Source organism: Labrus bergylta, chromosome 1 (genome assembly GCF_963930695.1).
Source record: "Labrus bergylta chromosome 1, fLabBer1.1, whole genome shotgun sequence".
Taxonomy (NCBI): domain Eukaryota; kingdom Metazoa; phylum Chordata; class Actinopteri; order Labriformes; family Labridae; genus Labrus; species Labrus bergylta.
Window position 1 is genome coordinate 35,366,808 of NC_089195.1, and position 20,466 is coordinate 35,387,273.

Sequence of the window (20,466 nt, forward strand, 5' to 3'; positions counted from 1 at the left end):
ATGAAATGGCAGAACAGTGCACCTTAAATCTTCTCAGGAGATTCAAAAGGGATGAAGGTTATGCAATGGAGTACAAAAGTTTCATGGATGATGTGTTCAAAGGATTTGCAGAGAAAGTGCCAACTGAACAGCTAGATCGGCGAGACGGACAGATATAGTACATACCTCATTACGGTGTTTGCCATCGTCAGAAAGGAAAACTAAGAGTTGTGTTTGACTGTGCTTCATCCTACAAAGGCACATCTTGGAACAAAGAACTCCTCCAAGGTCCTGACCTGGCAAATACTCTCATTGGAGTTCTACTCAGGTTTCAGGTAGAGTGAAGGTTCACCTCTTTGGCACTGTTTCTTCGCCTAGCATTGTCAATTTTGCTCTAAAACAAACAGCAGAAGACAACAACTACAAGTACGAAAAAGAGGTAACTGAATCAATCCAACACAATTTCTATGTTGACGACTGCTTCAAATCAGTGGCCACAGTAGATCAAGCCATCAGGCTTATCAGAGACCTCAAAGAAGCTTGCTCTCAGGGAGGCTTCTCATTGACCAAATGGGTCTGTAATAGCCGCCAAGTTCTGATCAGTATTCCTGAAAATCAGAGAGCAAAGAATCTCAAGGAACTAAATCTGGACAGAGAGAAACTGCCAGTTGAAAGGGCTCTCGGGATCCAATGGAATACTGAAAGTGATTCCTTTACCTTCAAAATCGCCATCAAGAACAAAGCCCTCACAAGAAGGGGTATTCTTTCCATGGTTAGCTCAATCTATGATCCGTTGGGATTCCTTGCCCCTTTCATTCTCAAGGCCAGGCAAATACTCCAAGAACTCTGCAAATTAAAATGTGGATGGGATGAAATCATCCCAGGAAAACTGACTAAGCAATGGCAGATCTGGGTTACAGGTTTGGATCAGCTCAGCAGATTTCAAGTGGACAGGTGTATAAAACCTGAGAATTTTGGCCCAATCAGGACTACAGAACTCCATCACTTCTGTGATGCGAGCGAAATGGGTTATGGCACTGTGAGTTACCTCAGGTTTACAAATGTTGCTGGACAAGTCCATGTCGTATTCATTATGAGGAAATCCAGGGTCACTCCTCTCAAACAGATTACGATCCCCAGGTTGGAGCTGACAGCGGCAACGCTTGCTGTAAAGGTGGACAGGATGTTGAAAAGAGAACTCCAAGTAGAAATCAAAGACTCTATATTCTGGACAGACAGCACCTCTGTGCTAGGATATATTCATAATCATACAAAGAGATTCCACACTTTTGTTGCCAACAGACTTTCAGTAATCCATGACCTATCTCAAGAAAAGCAATGGAGACATGTGAGCTCTAAAGACAACCCAGCAGACGTGGCATCACGTGGGCTGCATGTTGAACCCTTCCTAGAGTCAAGATGGCTCAAGGGTCCCAAGTATCTGGAACTGCAAGAAACAGCTTGGCCAGAGACCCCTAAGAAATTGAGACAAATTCCTCCCGATGATCCAAAGATAAAAAAAAAAAAAAAAACGAGGCATCTGTTAATAGTCCATGGTGGAGAAAAATCCAACCAGCAAGCTGATTGAGTATTACTCATCACGGAACAGACTACAAAAAGGTGTTGCTTGGATCTTAAAGTTCAGAGAACTTCTTCTTTTATTAAATCAAAGAACAAAATCTGCAAAAACTGACCTAAACTCGAGCTGGACATCTGCAAAAACCCTGAAAGACAAAATTAACCTTCTAAAGATAATCTGTGAAGTACAACATCTGTCTGTAGGAGACATGAAAAATGTTGAAAGGTCAATCATTCTCTATGAGCAAAGACGCTTTTTCTCACAGGAACTCACACGCTTGGAAAACGGAAGGAAAGTGAAAATGAGCAACGCAATCTGTAAACTGGATCCAATGGTGGATGAAGGCATGCTGAGAGTTGGAGGGAGAATAGGCAAGTTAGCAATGCCTATAGACTTAAAGAATCCAATTATACTACCCAAAAACTCTCACATATCCAAACTACTAATGCAAAATATCCATCTGCAGACTGGGCACTCAGGGAGAAGCCACATGCTCTCCAGACTACAGCAAAGATTCTGGTTGCCTCATGCAAACTCATCTGCAAGACGAATCATTAAGAACTGTGTCCTCTGCCGCTGCATGCAAGCGAAGGTTGGCGAGCAGAAAATGGCTGATCTTCCGGAGGACAGAGTGTCTCCAGATCTACCACCCTTTACACATGTGGGTATTGATTATTTTGGACCAATAGAGGTGAAGCGGGCCGGTCAAATGTTAAATGCTGGGGTGTTATCTTTACTTGCCTGGTGAGTCGAGCTGTACACTTAGAAGTGGCAAACTCATTGGACACTGATTCCTGCATTGATGCTCTGCGCAGATTCATGTGTCGCAGAGGAACAGTGACAAGCATCCGCACAGACAATGGGACAAATTTCGTGGGGGCACAGAAGGAGCTTAAAGACACTCTCAAAAAATTTGATCATCACAAAGTGGAAAATGCATTACTGAAGGATGACGTAAAATGGATATTCAACCCACCATTTGGAGCCCATCACGGTGGAGTATGGGAAAGGCTAATCAGACCTGTGAAAAAGATTCTTTACTCTGTCTTAAAGGAGCAAATATTGGATGATGAAATTTTACAAACAGCACTATTTGAGGTCGAAGCAATAATGAACGATAGGCCGATAACAACAGTGTCAAGTGATCCTAACGACCTTGAACCCCTTACACCAAACCACCTCCTTCAACTCAAAACGAAACCAATCATGCTGCCTGGACTCTTTCAGAAGGAAGACCTGTACTCCCAGAGAAGATGGAGACAGGTACAATACCTAGCAGATCTCTTCTGGCGGAGATGGATTAGAGAATATCTTCCACTCTTACAACAGCGAAACAAGTGGCACCACCCCAAAAGGAACCTTTGCCTGAACGACCTTGTCATCATAGTGGACAACACAGCACCGAGGAGCTCTTGGCTCCTGGGCCGTGTTGTAAAGACATTCCAGGGGTCCAAAGGGCTCGTCCGGAGCGTCTTGGTGAAAACCAAGAGCAGCATCTGACAGAGACCTATTGATAAACTCTGCCTGCTCTTGGAGGCAGTTAATTAATTAAAAGGGGGCTATGTGCTGGTAACCTCTGGCCCCCCGAGAAATGTATACAAACACAGTGAAAAAATCGTAAAGAGCCAAACATTAATGACTTTAGAATTATTTGTTTATATTATTGTTTATTCTGGCTTAATTTGGTTTTACATTTTGTTAATTGATTTGGGGATATCTGTGCATTATTTCTCCCCCTATGGGGCGGAGCCGCGGCATATCGGCAGTGGAATTTAAGTTGATTAAGGACACCTGGGGGGAGGTGGATATACATTATATAGCGATCTGTTTGTTTATTTTAGTTAAGTTTTCTATTAATAAATATAGTTTATAAGTTGACTTTGGATCCGCGGCTGCCTTTTGTTTTTATTTGATAGCGTGTTAAACCCGCTCAGCAACGGCTTACCTAATTGATTTTGTTTGAAGCCATCACAACAGGCCTATTTCAAATCTGTCTCCTTTAGCCAAGATTTTAGAAAGCCTGGTTAGTGATCAGTTGAAGGATTTCTTGAGTCTTAATGAAATTTTATCTTGTTATCAAACTGGTTTTAGAAAATCACACAGTACAGTCACAGCAGCTACTAAAATAGTAAATGATATTTTTATGGCCCTGGATAGCAAACAACACTGTGCTTGTCTTTTTTAGTGATTTTTCCAAGGCCTTCGATACGGTGGACCATGATGTATTATTGCATAGACTGGCTAATATAGGATTGTCTAATTCTGCTGTTGGTTGGTTTTCTAACTATCTTTCAGACAGGACTCAATGTGTTAAAATTGATGGCTGCTCCTCTGATACTTTGGCTGTCCACAAGGGGGTGCAACAAGGCTCTATATTAGGTCCCTTGTTGTTTACTATTTATATTAATGATTTGGGGAAATATGTCCAAAATGCAAATGCCCATTTTTATGCTGACGATACTATTACTTATTGTTTTGGAGAGACTGTGTTAAAGGCTGTTGATTGCTTGCAAGCTGCTTTTAAAGAAATAGAAGCCCAACTCGTACTTAATGCAGATAAAACTAAAATGATGATCTTCACTAAATCCAGGGACAAAAGTAACTGTCAGCCCACTCTATTTACATTTCAAGGTACTCTTATTGAGACCGTTTCCACTTTTAAATACCTTGGTATCATCCTTGATGACAATTTGTCTTTTAAACCCCATATCGAGAACCTGGCAAAGAAACTAAAGGTGAGATTGGGCTTTTATTTCAGGCATAAATCTTGTTTTTCTTTTGTTTCTAAAAAGAGGCTTATTGCTGCTACTTTCATTCCATTATTAGATTATGGTGATGTACTGTACAGGAATGCCTGCTCTACCTCACTGCACATGCTGGATGCTACTTATCATTGTGCGTTAAGATTCATTACCGGCTGTAAATCACTCACCCATCATTGCACCCTGTACTCTAAAGTAGGCTGGCTGTCCCTGTCAGCTCGTAGGCTTCTTCACTGGTACACCTTCATTTATAAAGCTATTACTGGACTACTCCCTTCATACCTCTGCACCTACCTCACTTTTAAATCAAATCCATCATACAGTTTGCGCTCTCTGGACTTTCTATCTACGTCAGTCCCCAGAACTCGTACTGAGTTTGGGAAGAGGGCCTTGATGTACTCTGCTCCCTCTGCATGGAACAGTCTTCAAAAAACACTCAAATTGCAGGAACTCATCACTATTAATGATTTTAAAACTCGGCTCACAAGTTTTTTAATGGCTAATTTTGGAGTGTGTAAATGTTTCACTGCATAGTATTTTATCATCATCACATAATTGTTCTTTTAGTGTGTATTGTGGTGCACTGTTGTGTTTTGTTTTTGTTTAACATAATCTTATCCCCCTCCTCCTCCTCCTTCTTCTTCTTCACCTTCTGGACTGTATTTGTTTCTTTTTCCTCATGTCTGTGCTTTCTTTTTAAGTTTGTCTTATATTCTGTTTTTTACTGCTGCCATTTTGGCCAGGCCTTGCTCGAAAAAGAGATCATTTGATCTCAAGCAATTCTTTCCTGGTAAAATAAATAAATAAATACAATTAATAACTATAATAATAACAGTGACAATAATATTAATAATAATAATAATAATAATAATAATAATAATACAGCTCACTGCAGCAGGTGCATGAGGAAGACAAATTATATAGGCAGCAAATCAAGACGATCAAAACAGCATGGTCTGTACAAGTATTTAAAAAACAATCTTTTTGAGCCACTGTGCATCACGTCAAGTCATTAAGTTACATTTTTAATTTCTGCTAGACTAGCTAGTGGCAACTTAACCACGGCCTCCTTCTGAGATCCTGAGATGTCAGAGTGGTGGTTCTTTGCTCACACTTGGCCTGTTTGCACCCATAGACACACCAAGTAACTTATTAGTGCCATAAATTCTTTAAAAATAATAACGTCAGTATTGGACGCCAGTCTGTAACTTCCTGCACATTAATCATGCGAAGAGGAAGTAAGACAAACTTTAACAGCTTGACTTCTGCTGCCTGATGACCACAGAGGAACATTTGCTGTAGAGACGACATCTCCTCCCTGTTGTAAGTAGAACTATTCAATGATATGACTGATATTTATTGAATTTATTGGTGATTGAACTTTGTTGTCTATTTTGACATTAAGATGTATAAATCATATAAATCATATAAAAAATAAAAAAGAGTACACTTTCAATCAGTGATTGTTAAACTCTGTTTAAGGTGCACTGGCTGACTTCAGAGTTCCTAAATTTACTCAGCAGAAAGAGTCTCTGTTGTGTTTTTGTTTGTAAAAACGACCAGTTCTGTGGTCCATGTTTGACCTGATTGTGTTTCCTGATGTGCTCTGTGTTTCAGTAGTGAAGGGAGAGGATACCTGGAGAGTGACTCACTCTTCTGCTCAGATCTGTGCCGTCAAAGGATCAACAGTGGAGATACCCTGCACCTACACATACCCATCAACAATAAGACAACAAACTACTGTAGTTCAGAGCAGATTCTGGTTTACTAAAGACAAGTATGAACCTGTAGATGTGAGAACAGACCCAGACTACTCAGGTCGTGTTGAGTATCTTTTTCATGAGAACGTCTGCACTCTGAGAATCAAAAACCTGACAGAGAGAGACTCAGCTGTTTACAAGTTCATGTTCACAACAAACCAAACAGGAGGAAGTTTAACTGGTGATGAAGGAGTCACTTTGTCCATCACAGGTAACATTCTCATTTTAAGTATTTTTCACACATTTTCAGCATTAAGTGTATGGAGAACTTTGCAGCTTATTTTTCTGCACATTGCCTTAAACGTCAATTTAATACTGCTCTCTATACTGGTGTCTTTAAGAGAAACTTTGGGGAGATTTATGCAGAAGTTTTGCTGAACTCCCTGATAAATAACTCATCAAAGACAAATCGTCAACACCTTTTCCAGCCAGAGAATGGGACACAGACTGACAACCTGATTTTGATGCTCTTTTGACCACACTGCAGCTGTCCTCCACTCATTGCTAGCCTTCACTCCTGTGTGAAGGGACCATCTACAAAGTGCAATACTGACTACAAGAGACAAAACTATTCCCAAAACTGCAGGTGCATCAAAAAAATAAAAATAAAAATCAGAAGGAAAAGTTAATTTTTTCAGTAATTTCATTAAGAAAACTTTCAAATATTCTTTATGTATGACAAATAGACTGAAATATATCAACCATTTGTTTTATTCTTGATGAAAAAAAAATCCAACACCTCAAAATATGAGACTATTACATACGACCAATCAAAACAAAGGATTTATAAAACAGGAATGATGATTTTCTGAGAAGTATGTTCATTCAATACTTGTTTGGTGCTCCTTTTGCATGAACTACTGTATCAAACAGCATGACATGAAGACAATCGGTCTGTAGCATTGCTGAGGTGTTATGGAAGCCCAGGTTGCTTTGATAGCGGCCTTCACGATGGGTCTGGTGTCTCTCATCTTCCTCTTGACGATTCCAATGATTCTGAGATCCTACCAGAGTAAATGCACATTCAACACACAACTTTTTGTCAGAGTGGTGGTTCTTCTCTCAAGCTCCGCCTGTTTGCACACACACACACACACACACACACACACACACACACACACACACACACACACACACACACACACACACACACACACACACACACACACACACACACCAAGTAACTTCTCCTCTGCTGCAGCGGCTGATCGAACACGTTTCATTGGCTGCATTCTCACACATTTTATCTGAACTGCTGTCTGATGGTGTCTTTACATGGAGTTACATTAAAGATTCTTGATATTCTTATCCTTAGAAAGCCAACCTCGTTAGTGCCTTAGATTCTTTTTTAAAATAACATCAGTACTGGACGCCAGTCTGTAACTTCATGCATATTCATAATGTGAAGAGGAAGTAAGACAAACTTCAACAGCTTGACTTCTGCCGCCTGATGACCACAGAGGAACATTTGCTGTAGAGACGACATCTCCTCCCTGTTGTAAGTAGAACTATTCAATGATATGCCATTTATTGAAACATGTACAGACCTTCTGTTAATGTGTTTTATTTACTCTGAAGTCACACAGGGATGAGAGGAGCAGCTATGAGTTTGAAAGCAGCAGTGAGTGGATTGGTTATCTTCCTTCTCTCTGTGTCAGGTACTGTATATCCTCACTAAAACTTTCATCACTGAACGTATTTGGATAAGGCTTAAATTGCTTTTAAAATGATAAAAGAGTAGACTCTTTAATGTTCAGGTTTTTTAGATTGAGTGTTAGATATGATGCAAACTGTTAAAGACATGTTTGCTTCTGTTTCTTTCTATAATTAGATTGTTTTGTCTCACTAAGTTTTTAAGTCTTACGATGTGTTTTTTAACGTTTTCACACATTCAACATCCGTCTGCATAATTTTTCACAAACAGTGAAGATTTTTGGAGTATTTTACAGTAAGAGAAGTTCTGAATAACTAAAGCTGCAGAATTCAGTAACTTCCAGCTGTAAGAGTCTTTATTTCCTTCATGAGAGAACAAGATAACATCTCCAGAAAAAGGGAACCAGAGTTTGCAGATGCATTAAGTTTTGTATGATGTATGTGTGATGTTTCCGTTCTCTTTCTGCTTAACAGTTAAGTGTCCTGATAAAACAGACTCACACGTGATCTTCAGTTTTCTTCTTTTCACAATAACCTGACCACAGATTGAACAGAGAGGAAACAAAGACAAGAACACTTCAGACACAGCCACTAAACTGCATTTACATTCAGGTCCAACGATTTCCTTGTCTGTAAGCCAACAGTTTGTCTTTGAAAAGAACATTTTTACAACAACCAAGTTTGTTAAATGTATTTAAGTTATCTTGTAAGATGCACAGAGTTACATTTCTTCTAAAATCAGAAATCATTTTTTTAGTTTCTCGTGTGTTTAAAATCAACGAGTTATCAGAACAGCAGTTGTAAAAGTGATCTCCCTCAGCTCTGTAATTGGTCTCATTGTCATTTAAAAAACCTTTCCAAGTGACATCATCTGCAAAAAGTTGCTCTAGAACACACTGCAAAGACTTCAGCCATCGGCCAACCACCCCGTACGTTCTGCACATGCGTGAGGGGCGGCGGTAGCTCGTTGTTATGATACTAGAAGACCATTTTCACACTGCTGTCACTCAACACTCGTATTATAGGTCTCTCTCTCTCTCTCTCTCTCTCTCTCTCTCACTCTCTCTCTTTAGTTATAGTGTTTCTCAGAAACACTATAAACACAGTTTTAATGTATATCATTGTATATCTGTTTTAATGTCTAACAGGAAGATCTTTAGTTGGATCGCCTCTTTTTCATATTATTTCTTAAGCAGTTTGTTTTCAGAATCTTTCATACAGTTTCTATCGACATGTATTTTTTATCCTTTTTAACATTTTTTGGATGGAAACTTGTTTCCATGATGCGTTGACAGATTTTAAGATCGTATTTTTAAGTATGAGTGTCTGCTCTGTTTCTCACACCTCATAGTTCTGCTTTTTTTTAAAGTCTTCACACTTACTTCAACAGCAAACTTACCACAGACCATCCAAGTATGGCAAAAAGTCTTTAATAATCAATTCATAGTTTTCACATGACATCACACGCTTATGGAACCGCCCACCTGGCGGGCGATAAAGACTCTGTAGCTGAACGCTACTGAGAAGTTATTGGTCTCAGTGTTTTTTTATCAGTTTAATTTTTCCATGTTCCAAATGAGAGACAGTTGTTGTTGAATGTGATGCACTAACCGACGAGGAGACGAGCCCGGGTTGTTCTTCTACAGAATGTTTGAAAGAAAACCCAGAGAGGAGGAGATTGTGGATTAATGCTGTTAGACGCTCTGCTGTCCCTGTGAGGGAACAAAAGAACAGACTTCTCCTCATCATGACATTAAAGATTGTGTTAACTTGATCTAAATATTCCTGCCTTTAACGAACATTACTGCCCCAGAACACTGACTGACAGAGACCCAGATACTATCGTCAGCTAACCTTAACTTATGTTAGCTTGTTAGCACTCACCGATGTTTGGATGATGAAGAATTTCTTGCCCTTCACTTCCTAAACGAGCATTATTGACCCAGCCACATCAAAAATACATAAAACTGTCTTTTCATCCTACAATGGTGAAGGAGAGGGATTACCCTCTAAATATAACATCTCTAAAGTGACGTTCTTCTCTCTGATAATCAATACTTCCTCTTACAACCGTAAAGTTCACAGGTCTAAATAACACATTTAACGTTCTCTACACCTTCAGACTGGATGATGTCTGGTCTCAACGACTTGCAGATTAACTGTAGAAACAAGTGAACATCTTCTACTCTTCCTTTAACTGTATATACAAATGGACAACATCCCTCAGGCTCCTTCTGTTGAACAAGATGAAGCCAAATTATCCTCATGATGGGCGCTTACATATTGCATATTTGCAACCAGAGTCTGCGTAGTAGGGATCCACTGGAAGACGTCACGCTACTTCCTCTAACGAAAACATTTAACGTACAGAGAAACATAAAAATCCCTCAGGTGTGTTCAGTCAACAGAAGAACAGATGCATGCATTTAGATTTCATTGTTGACCCCCATGGCCTTTCTGTTATCATGGAGGAGGTTGGAGTTTGACCTATACTGCAGCCAGTCAGCAGGGGGCGCTCTAAATCTTTCGGCTTTGACTGCAGCCATTGCACCGTCAATTTTAACATACAGTCTATTTTTACACTAGAGCAGGGGTCTCCAACCTTTCTTCATCTGAGAGCTTCTTTGAAAAAAATGAAAGTGGCCAATCAAATCTCTTGCATTCATTTACATCAGCTGAATGAAGCTACTGTTTGTACACGTGTAAAATTGCAAAAAGCCAATGCTCATCAAGAATCTTAAATTCACATCAAGGTCCAAGAAAAAAACATGAATATTTTACACTTCTTATTGTAAGCTATGTTGCTGAGAATTCACATCAATGTCCAAGAAAACATTACTTCTTTACACTTGTTTTAATGGGCCAAATATATGAATAGTGGGAAGAGGTACATTCACTGATTTATTTTTATCTTTATTCTTTTAACACAGTCGGTCAACCTATAGGTGAGCTACTTTAAACCTGCCTGCTCCGAGCTACCTGTTGGAGACCCCTGCACTAGGGCTTTCAAACAATTACACATTTATGATTAAACATATCTTTAATCACATGTTTGAAGTTCCATTATTTTACATTTTAAATATGTTATGCTTTTATTGTAGATATTATACTGTTTTATGTTAAGGGTGCTTTACTTCCTGTTTGGATACAAACGTTTTTTTTTATATGTTGAGACTTTTCCTTTTTCTTTTTAAAGTTATGGATGTTGATGGTTGTTTCCTGATGTGCTCTGTGTTACAGTGGTTCAGGGTCAGGACAGCTGGAGAGTGACTTACTCTTCTCTTCAGATCTGTGCTTATAAAGGATCAACTGTGGAGATGAACTGCACCTTCACATACCCAGAGAGGACAAAAGGAGAAGTTAACTCACTTCAGAAAACATTCTGGTTGAGAAAAGATGGTTTTTATTACAAAGATGTAGAAACAGTTTCAGAGTATTCAGGTCGTGTGAAGAATATCTGTGATGAGAACAAATGCACTCTGAGAATCACAAACCTGAGAGAGACAGACTCGACTGTGTACAGGTTTGGATTCATAACAAACAAAGACAGTTATCATGGTCGACCTGGGGTCACTCTGTCAGTCACAGGTAATCTTTCACCTCAATATTTCTGAGCTCACTGTTTCTAATACATTATAAATACATGTTTTAATATGTGCATGTTTTGTGAAAACAGTTGACGTTTCTTCACATGTTCAGATCTCCAGGTGAAGGTGAGCAGACCACATGAGGCTCTGCTCTTTCAGTGTCTCAGTGGACTTTCCAGTCAAACCTCCTACATCTGGTTCAGGAACGGACATCAAATCGAACATCAAACATTATATTATTATTATCCACCAGAGCAGCTTCTTCAGACAGACAGTTACTCCTGTGCTCTATCAGGACATGAGAAGTGCCCGTCTCCTCCAGTGTGTGAGTTTATTTACAGTCTTCACTGATTCACACCATCAGATGGAATCTTTAAACTATTAAATGGTGCCTCATAGCAGCATGTACCTCAGTGTTATTTGTTATCTATTTAGATTTTTCATAGTGTCCTGTTTATCTGTTTCAATGTAAAAAAAAAAACCTTTATTCAGCTGTCATGAGCCTCAATTTCAAAACCAAAAGCTAAGTTAGAATGTAATATGTTCATCATCATCATCTGATGTGGATGACAAAGGTCTCTCTGATTCTCCTCCAGATGCTCCAAAGCTTCCCTCTGTGTCAGTGAGTCCCTCTGCTGAGATAGTGGAGGGCAGTTCAGTGACTCTGACCTGTAGCAGTGATGCTAACCCAGCAGCTACTTTTAAATGGTACAAGAGAAATCAGACCTCTAAATACCTTGGTGAAGGAGCTCAGCTCGTCTTCAGCTCCATCAAGTCCTCTGACTCTGGAGAGTTTTCATGTAAAGCTGAGAACGATCTGGGAAAGCCGACCTATAAATGGATCTCTATTGATGTGAAATGTGAGTGAAACACTTCAAACAGCAACATTCAACATTTGGAGACTTTCCTTACTGACCTGATTTCTCTGTAGTTTCATAGTTTCATTTTAATTTAATTTAATCGTTTATTTGAATCAGGGACAGCGTACAAAAAAAACATTAGTCTCAGAAGAGAAGAGACGCTTTGTACCAGATTTATCTTGCTAGCTAATTTCTGTCTGTTGTCCCTGGGCAGATGATGGCAACAGCAAAATACAAATCAACCAGGCAGTCACACACACACACACACACACACACACACACACACACACACACACACACACACACACACACACACACACACACACACACACACACACACACACACACACACACACACATTTCATAAGAGAGAAGAAAGACATAGATCAATTTACAGATATTAAAACATTATGTCCAAGTTTCCCTGAGAGCTCTAAAAGGTTGTCGAGATGACACATTAATGCTGACAAGACTGGTTCCTTAAAATAAATTTTTTGACTTTCCGGTTGAAAGTGCAGAAGTTTGTGCAAAGTTCAAGAGTAGTTGGGAGACTATTCCATTCTTTAATGGCTTTAAAAGAAAAAACAGATTGTGCTAAAGCAGAGCCACGTTTAGTAATACTGCGATCTCCGTTAGAGGCAGACCTTGAAGATCTGCGTATGAACTCAGAGCGAAGTTTCACAAAGCTTTTCAAAGGTGGGGGAGCAGCATCATGGATTATTTCATACACTAAGCGGACATCGGTATAAAAAAATAAATTGTCAAAGCTAAGAATTTTATGTTCATCAAGAATATCACAATGATGATACTGTTGTGGTTTCCTGTCCAGAGTTTTAAGGGCTGGGTTTTAAGGGTTTGCTCACACCTTGATTATCCTGTCTGTTAATGACTTTCAAATCTTCAGAAACCTTTTCACTAAATGCTGTTTTCATTTAAAGGTCAGTTATTAAACTACGTCTCTTTTTGAAGCATGAAAGCTTCCCTCTGTGTCAGTGAGTCTCTCTGCTGACACCGTGGATGGTTAGAGATCAGGGGTCTCATTTCTAACCGTTGCGTACGCCCAAAACGGGGTCTGAAACTGGCGTACGCCTTTTCCCACGCAGTTTGTGATCTATAAAAACAAACCTGACGGTAAAATGTGCGCACTGGTAAGCAAACTCTGACCCAGGCGTATGTTCATTTTGGAGGCATGGGAATTTGGTGACACAGACGGCGAAGTGGTAAACTGAAACCTGCAGATACAAATTGTTGTTTCTTCCACATTTTATTTCACTAAATATCAAACTTTACTGACAGATCCACGTCATCAGAATCATTCAAACTGACGATTTTATTTATGCTATAATCGCGACAATATATAAACATAAAATAAAAATAAAAAATATAAGTCTGCCTCATACATATTGCATCAGCGCCGTCTCGCCTTCATTATCCCGGACTGACCTCAGAGGACCGGACTTGTACACTAATGTAATCACTGATGTAGAGTTAAAAATTAGACTAATACAAAAACCACAGAGCCTCCAGTTTTCATTAATATCTTTCAATATCGAGCATTTATCATCAAGTGTTGTTTTTAGTTTTAATAAAGATGACTGCGTTAAGACGCACAGAGACACAGCGGTGGCTTCACACATTTCGCCTTCTCGTTACTCAGCATGTCTTCATCAGCTGCATGTATTTATTCTGTAAATAATTCAAGTGTGGACATTAAGTCGGGTCATCTCTGACACGATCATTAGGTCTATATATCCTCATAATTAGTCACAGAGCAGACCGAGTTTCCCATGAAAATATGTGGCCAACAATCAAACGTTTTTGTTCGTTGATCAAACTTTTGATTACTAATATGACAGAGTGAGGCAGACTGCTGACTGACGTGACCTCTCTGACAATATGAAGAAATCAGTGTGGGTCCTGTAAACATGTAAACATTGCAGATATACTTGTGCGTAATGATGAAAGGTGGATGTTTTGGCACATAGGACAGCGTGAATGCAGCAGCGACGTGGTGTCACTCTCTGATTTTTCTTCAGTTTGTGATCCTCCTGCTGCAGTAAACTATCCATATGTCCATTTTATCCTTCACTTCATTCACAAACTCCTCCGTTTCTGGGTCAGAAAGTTTCTTTTCTTTGTCTAAACTTCCGGGTTTCGCCGCGATCCAGCGCTGGAAACCTTTACTCCGCCCCCTCGTTTGTATGCATTTTCATTCACCGTTTATGGTTGATTGTGGGCGTGTAGAGGGCGGAACATGGGACTAATCTATGTGCGCACATTTCCAGGTGAATCGTGATTTATAAAGGGAACATTGCGTGTAAGTGTGCGTACGAACGGTTTTATGAATCTGAATAATTTCGTGCGCACGCCATTTCCGGGTTTTTGGCGCACGTACATTTTTAGTATGGATTCTACGCATTCTTTTATAAATGAGACCCCAGGGCTGTAGCAGGAGGATCATCAGTATTTATCACTTTCAAAGATATGTTGTTTCAAAAGGATTTTAACTCATAGAGTTCACATCTGATTCTAACAGGACATGAGGACTAATGCTTCACAGCTGGAATAATAAACTTAAAAATGCTATATTTCTAGTATTTTAAGTTTTAGACCACTGAAATAAACTCTGAAAGATTGAAATGTTCACGAGGCCGGTTCTAGACATGGCAATGCCCCCCCCCCCAAATGGTTAGCCTGCCCCACTAAAAAAAAGCCAAATATCCTCCTTTCACCACAAGTTTCAGATATAAAAGTTTTATTTTTTTTCCTTGTCGATTCAACAAATCTGAAAATGCCACTCCCAAATAATATGTTTTACTAATACTTGATTGGTTGGTTTGGCCAAATAAAATATGAAGACCAGCGAGAGAGGTTGTCAATTTCCGGATCGATTGAGACTGTCACTTAACTGTACACAGCCTCCTTGTAGCCGTGTAATCATATCTTGTTGAGCTGAAGACCCAGTCGGTCTGGGAGATTGGAATTTTATATAGGCTACTGTTGATTGATATTTTATATCATAGTTGCGTTCAGTTTGGTTGTTTGATAGCTACTATAACCACGTGGTCTAGCTGGATGTGTTGGTGTTAGCGTCAGTAGCTAGCGTTAGCGTTAGTTGCTTAGTTGATGAAATTTGTTTTTATTTCTATTTTATTTATTTTTTTAGCACTTTGAGATTTTTTTGCAAAAATGTAAAGTGTGTTACAAATTAAATGTATTATTAGCTAATGAGCTACTCAGCAATAGCTAAGGTTAGCGTTAAGGTTAGCGTTAATGTTAGCGTCAGCTCCACTTTTTCCCATGTCCTATTTCCCTTCCGGCGCACAATGTTACATGAGAGAAAGAGAAACTTGGTGATTCTGGCTCATGAAAAGGCTATCACACTGGACTGGATATGGATGGATTGATTAGCATTGTTGCACAAAGAAACATAAGCCTGATCATGTAAAGAACATATTTTGAGTCACAGAAATATATTTAAAAAAAAGGCACAAAACACAAAAACCGACAGATAAAAACACAAAAACACAAAAAATGAATTAAAAAAACCTATTAAAAATATATTGTGAAGACTGTAATATAAGATAGGTGTGGTGACAAGTAAAGGTGTCAGGGAATATAAAATCATAAACATGTCATTCGACATTGAGCAAAACAAATTGTACGATTCCATGAAAGATAAGTTAATAATGAAATATTATTGGGCATTTGTAATGAGCAAATTACCGTATAGTTTTACATGAAAATGTAAAACTATACCATTCAAAGTAGTCTAGAACTTGGCCTGAATGTTCATACTGTTTTTTAAAGAGACTTTTATTTTCCTCCAGATGCTCCACAGTTTCCCTCTGTGTCAGTGAGTCCCTCTGCTGAGATAGTGGAGGGCAGTTCAGTGACTCTGAACTGCAGCAGTGATGCTAACCCAGCAGCTAATTACACCTGGTTCAAGAAGAATGGACCTCTAAACCTTAATCCCTCAAATGCAGGAGCACAGCTTGTCCTTAGTTCAGTCAACTCCTCGGCCTCTGGAAAGTATTACTGCGAAGCTGAGAACACGCTGGGGAGAAGGACATCCAAACACATCTCTATAAATGTCAAATGTGAGTAAAACACCTATTATTTAAAAAGTGTATCTACCTACCTAAAAACCCAACATTCCCACTTTTTCCATTTTTTAGCCACTCAAATGTTTCGCTGAACTTTCCACATTCCTACTCTGCATTTATGTGGTGTCGGACACATCGGAAGAATTAGCTTCCAATTGGAAAATACAGATGAACGTCTGCTCAAGTCGGAACAACAATTCAGAAACCCAACTTGCTGACTTAACGTCACATTTGTCATCATTCAGACTCAACCTACCTAAACTGACCGTTTCAACCTGTTAATCACGCACTTGGTTTGATCAACCCACCAAAACTACTTGGATAGGTTCAGGACACATTCAGTATGTTCACATGCTGTTAGAGATAGTCGATAAATTGTGTTAGTACGACTAAAACTGTAATAAGTCAGTTCCTGTGGGGGCGCTGGAGTCCTATCGATGGCGGTCTCCATGCTGGAAATGCTGTCTCACCCTAACTTTCAGTCAACATAACAGGCTGAGAGCTGGAGCTGAGGTTTTAAACCTCTTGAGAAACCCTTATATGGCGCCTGCTTGTCAATCAGGTCAGCTATGCCTTCACCCCCCGTACAGTGTGTGCTGATTGAGACATGAGCTAAAAAGACATATTTGTTTTTTTGAACCAGGCTGTAAACATGTTCATCTCTGCTGTAAAAATGTCTTCTTTGAATGGGTGTGTATGTGACTTCCTGTGCTTCTGCAGCCAGCCTCTAGTGGACACTCGAAGAACTTCAGGATTTTACCCTTCAACATCTGCTTCATTTTTCAAGAGTGGAGGTTTCTGCTTAGGACAGACTGATAATAAATATATCTGAACGCTTTGTTTTGGTCACCATTTCCCAGGGGGAGGGAAATCAGTGGCTGTTGCTGGAACAATCACGGTTGTTCTCCTGGTTATCGTGTTCCTCTCTGTCCTCGTGTGGATCAGGTGAGCTGCTTCGTTTCACTGAATCATTAAAAGTCAGTCATATCTAAAAAACATAATTCATCATACTTTTAAATTCTTCTCACAAGACAAAAGAGGGCTTCCAATGAACCGTCTGAGGCTGAAGAGAGACAAGAACACACGGAGCAGGTGAGAATAGTTCTGATTAATATCTTAGTACTAAATAAACGCTGATTCATTCAGACTGCTGTGTTACTCAGAGGTCGTTCATCCAGAAGAGTAAATGTGCTCGATATGGTCCGTCCAATAATCTGACCAAGCAAATATTTCACTCAGCCGACTGCTCAGAGCTGATCATCCTACAAGTACACAATCATTGCGTTAGTTTCTGCAGACATCATGAACAGTAGCTGCTGGTCATTAGAGAGCGCTAACACAGCCCACCCACTGCCTGGAAGGGGAATTTGTTAAAAATAAATACAATGCATACCATACATGAATTATTTAAAAGGGCAAAGTAAATATTATGTAGTTATTTAGATTTAAAATGTTGTACATGTCCAAAGTTACTGATTGGTGACATGTCTTTTATCTTGCTGTCTTTGAGTAAATTTATTATTTATACTTGCTGACGAGAAAGAACATTTCATATTTGTCCGATAGAAACAAATTCCTGAGGCTGTCTTTGAATTTTCTTCCTGTACTAAAACATGGACGTCGTCTCAGTGATGTCACCCATTGGTTTCTGAAGTGAAATGTTGAAGCTCACTGATGGTGGTTGCCATATTGGAAATGCTGTCTTTGAGTAAACCTAGTAACAAGCAAAAATCTGGAGCTGAGGCGGGTCTTATGCCTCCTGACAAACGGCTACAACACGCCCACCTGGGAGTCAACTCAGCCACGCCCCTAATTATGTTTAACTGTTAGCGTTCATAAAATAAAAATGGTTAAATCCCCCCCTTCTACACTGTGTGCCAACACTCAAAGTATTTTAATAACATCATCACCATAAGTGCTGTTGCTGTGGCCTTTCCTATCTTGGTTGCGGTCCTCTGCTAGAATTCACTTTTTAAATGAAAAACCTCCACATGGTAAATATGCAGCTCAAAGTGATTTTGTTCACCTAATCAGGGACAACCAGAGGAGCAGGAAGACCTTCAGTATGCCAGCATACACTTCTCTAAAACCCAGGAGCCTCTGTACAGCAATACCAGACCAGCTCGGCCCCCCAGAAGAACGGAGCAGCAGGACGTCACTGAGTACGCTGCCGTCAAATTTACCAGGAACAGCACCGCCATGAGGTGAGCAGCTGAGAAAACATTAAACTCTCACTATAAGATAAAAGCTGTTTTCGCTCTTATCTTCCTCTGATGTGTTTGTACTTTAATCCTCTAATGGACGTGTTGGTAACTCAATTCTTTTAGTTAAACTTCATGTTGATCAATTTTCCCCTTCAGAACCAGAAGTAAAGAACCTGAAGAGGATCCAGCTGCTCTGTACAGCACCGTCAACAAAAGCCGATGACCTCGACAGGCACTGTGTTCACACTCTGTTTTAGATTTCATATATTTGAATGTATGCAGGTCGCTTCTGATTTTACAACACATGTCTTATGAACTGCTACTTAAAGATTATACCTTTGTAATGATTTTAACGGCCTGATAAATGTAACATAAAGCAGCCTCGTTTTTTTTACCTCCAATCTGTCAAATCTACCACACATGGGAAGTATTTCATGACTTAGGCTGGGTGGTATGTAGGGATGTGCGCCATTAGCATGCTAATGCTAGGTACCAGATCTGCTCGGGTGGTCACATCTGCTCGGGGTCTTGCGTCTGCTTGTTTACATTACACAATATGATCGACTGTACGCCTGTATGATGATGTAGCACATGCTCAGAGGGGGTTCACTTGGTCCCCCCATTATGTCTCTGCCTCATTCAGGTTGAAGACAAAACGTCACAGGGACGTAAATATCGCAGCTTGAAACGGCAGTCTGAACAGGGCTACAGAGAAGCAGACCAGACCTCTGGTTTCAGAGAAACTACGTCTTTTTGTTCTGTTGAAGGTCAGAGCAGGAACGTGGAAAAACATTGACCTCCGTTTTCTATAGAATACCATCAGTGGCGAATCTAGAGTCTGTTGGGGCCCTAGGAAAAAGTTAATTGGGGGCCCCTCCAACCCGTTTCAATCATCATGTCCCGACGCTTCCTGTCTTTTTTTTAACTCACATTTTTCCTGTTCTGACAAATGTTGGTTTGCAAAGGAGAGGGAGTGCTGTCAGATGGGGCCCCCTTTAGGGAGGTATCCTACTGTCGTTGCAAAATTTGTACATTTTGAGCCACTGCTGTGGTTTAAAGTTTGTCAGCCCTTGGAGGCCCCCTACTGGCCTGGGGGCCCAATCAGCTGCCTGCCTTACCTGTTGACAAACAGCTCCTCTGAATACCATCGACAGAGACGCTCTTAGACTGATGAATAAAAGTCTTTGAATGTATTCTTGTAGCTTTTTATGTTATTTTTGTATACGGCTGCTCTTTGTTTGTCTGAAACTTTGTTGACTCTGCTGCTGCCTGATTGGCCAGGATGCTCCTCCTGGTTAAATACAATAAAATAAAATAATGAAAGATGGATCAGAGACTTGTGAGTGAAATCTTCTGAGAAATGTGACTATTTATTTATGTTATGTCTTTCTTAAAACCCTGATAGGAAGATGTTAATCATGACCTTCATCTGATACATACGTCTGAACTTTTGAACTTTAATCGGAGGGAAACTCGTCTCACTGTGAAGTACAAAGACCCTTCACTTTTATCATCAAACATCTGAGGTAAACCCTTCTTCTTCCTGTGAGAGATATCTTCATGCTGAGTGGGCAGATTTTTAAGTTCTTATCTCATCTTTAAGTAAGCGTTTCCTTTAAACTGTGTTTCCACTCATGTAGACTCCTTCTCATCAGAAAGTATCTAAAACAAGAGGCCAAGTTGGAAGAAGACTTTAATAAAAACGGGTCGTCGCTCTCTGCACCTCCCTCTAATCTACCTAACAAGAAATAAAACTAACCTACAGACAACAAGAGAGCTGAAAATAAGACTGCTGGATTTCATTCAGGAGAGATAAGTACAAGACTCAAAGCCTTATTGTACTTCATTATGTGTTTTATTCTGATTTTAGGTTTGGCATTGTAAACATATGTTTCCCACTTTACAAAACTCCTTAATTTCTTAGTATGATGATGTATGTCTCACTAAAACAAACTAATGTGCTGGTGGCGCAGTGG

The 20,466-nt window shown here is 39.7% G+C and overlaps 1 protein-coding gene across 2 annotated transcripts; it reads left to right on the plus strand.

Annotated features, from left to right (window-relative positions):
- Window positions 1–5,951: 5,951 nt before the first annotated feature.
- Window positions 5,952–19,819, plus strand: LOC114918275 (B-cell receptor CD22-like). Of its 2 annotated transcripts, XM_065959995.1 has the most exons (10): window positions 5,952–7,578; window positions 7,659–7,738; window positions 10,974–11,321; window positions 11,433–11,645; window positions 11,917–12,180; window positions 16,011–16,280; window positions 17,147–17,231; window positions 17,318–17,378; window positions 18,321–18,490; window positions 18,647–19,819. In XM_065959995.1, exons 2-10 carry the CDS (start codon window positions 7,669–7,671, stop codon window positions 18,711–18,713), a joined length of 1,548 nt encoding a protein of 515 aa, XP_065816067.1. In that variant the 5' UTR covers window positions 5,952–7,578; window positions 7,659–7,668; the 3' UTR covers window positions 18,714–19,819. The 2 variants fall into 2 exon arrangements, with proteins under 2 accessions (XP_065816067.1, XP_065816071.1); XM_065959999.1 differs by lacking the exon at window positions 5,952–7,578 and having other exon boundaries at window positions 7,592–7,738.
- Window positions 19,820–20,466: the final 647 nt, after the last annotated feature.

Bases quoted from the DNA above. Each gene is read 5' to 3' on its own strand.
- LOC114918275 (XM_065959995.1), top strand. From the start codon at position 7,669: ATGAGAGGAGCAGCTATGAGTTTGAAAGCAGCAGTGAGTGGATTGGTT. The intron at 11,646-11,916 runs GTGAGTTTATTT...ATTCTCCTCCAG, and splicing joins GTGCCCGTCTCCTCCAGTGT to ATGCTCCAAAGCTTCCCTCT. The intron at 12,181-16,010 runs GTGAGTGAAACA...ATTTTCCTCCAG, and splicing joins GATCTCTATTGATGTGAAAT to ATGCTCCACAGTTTCCCTCT.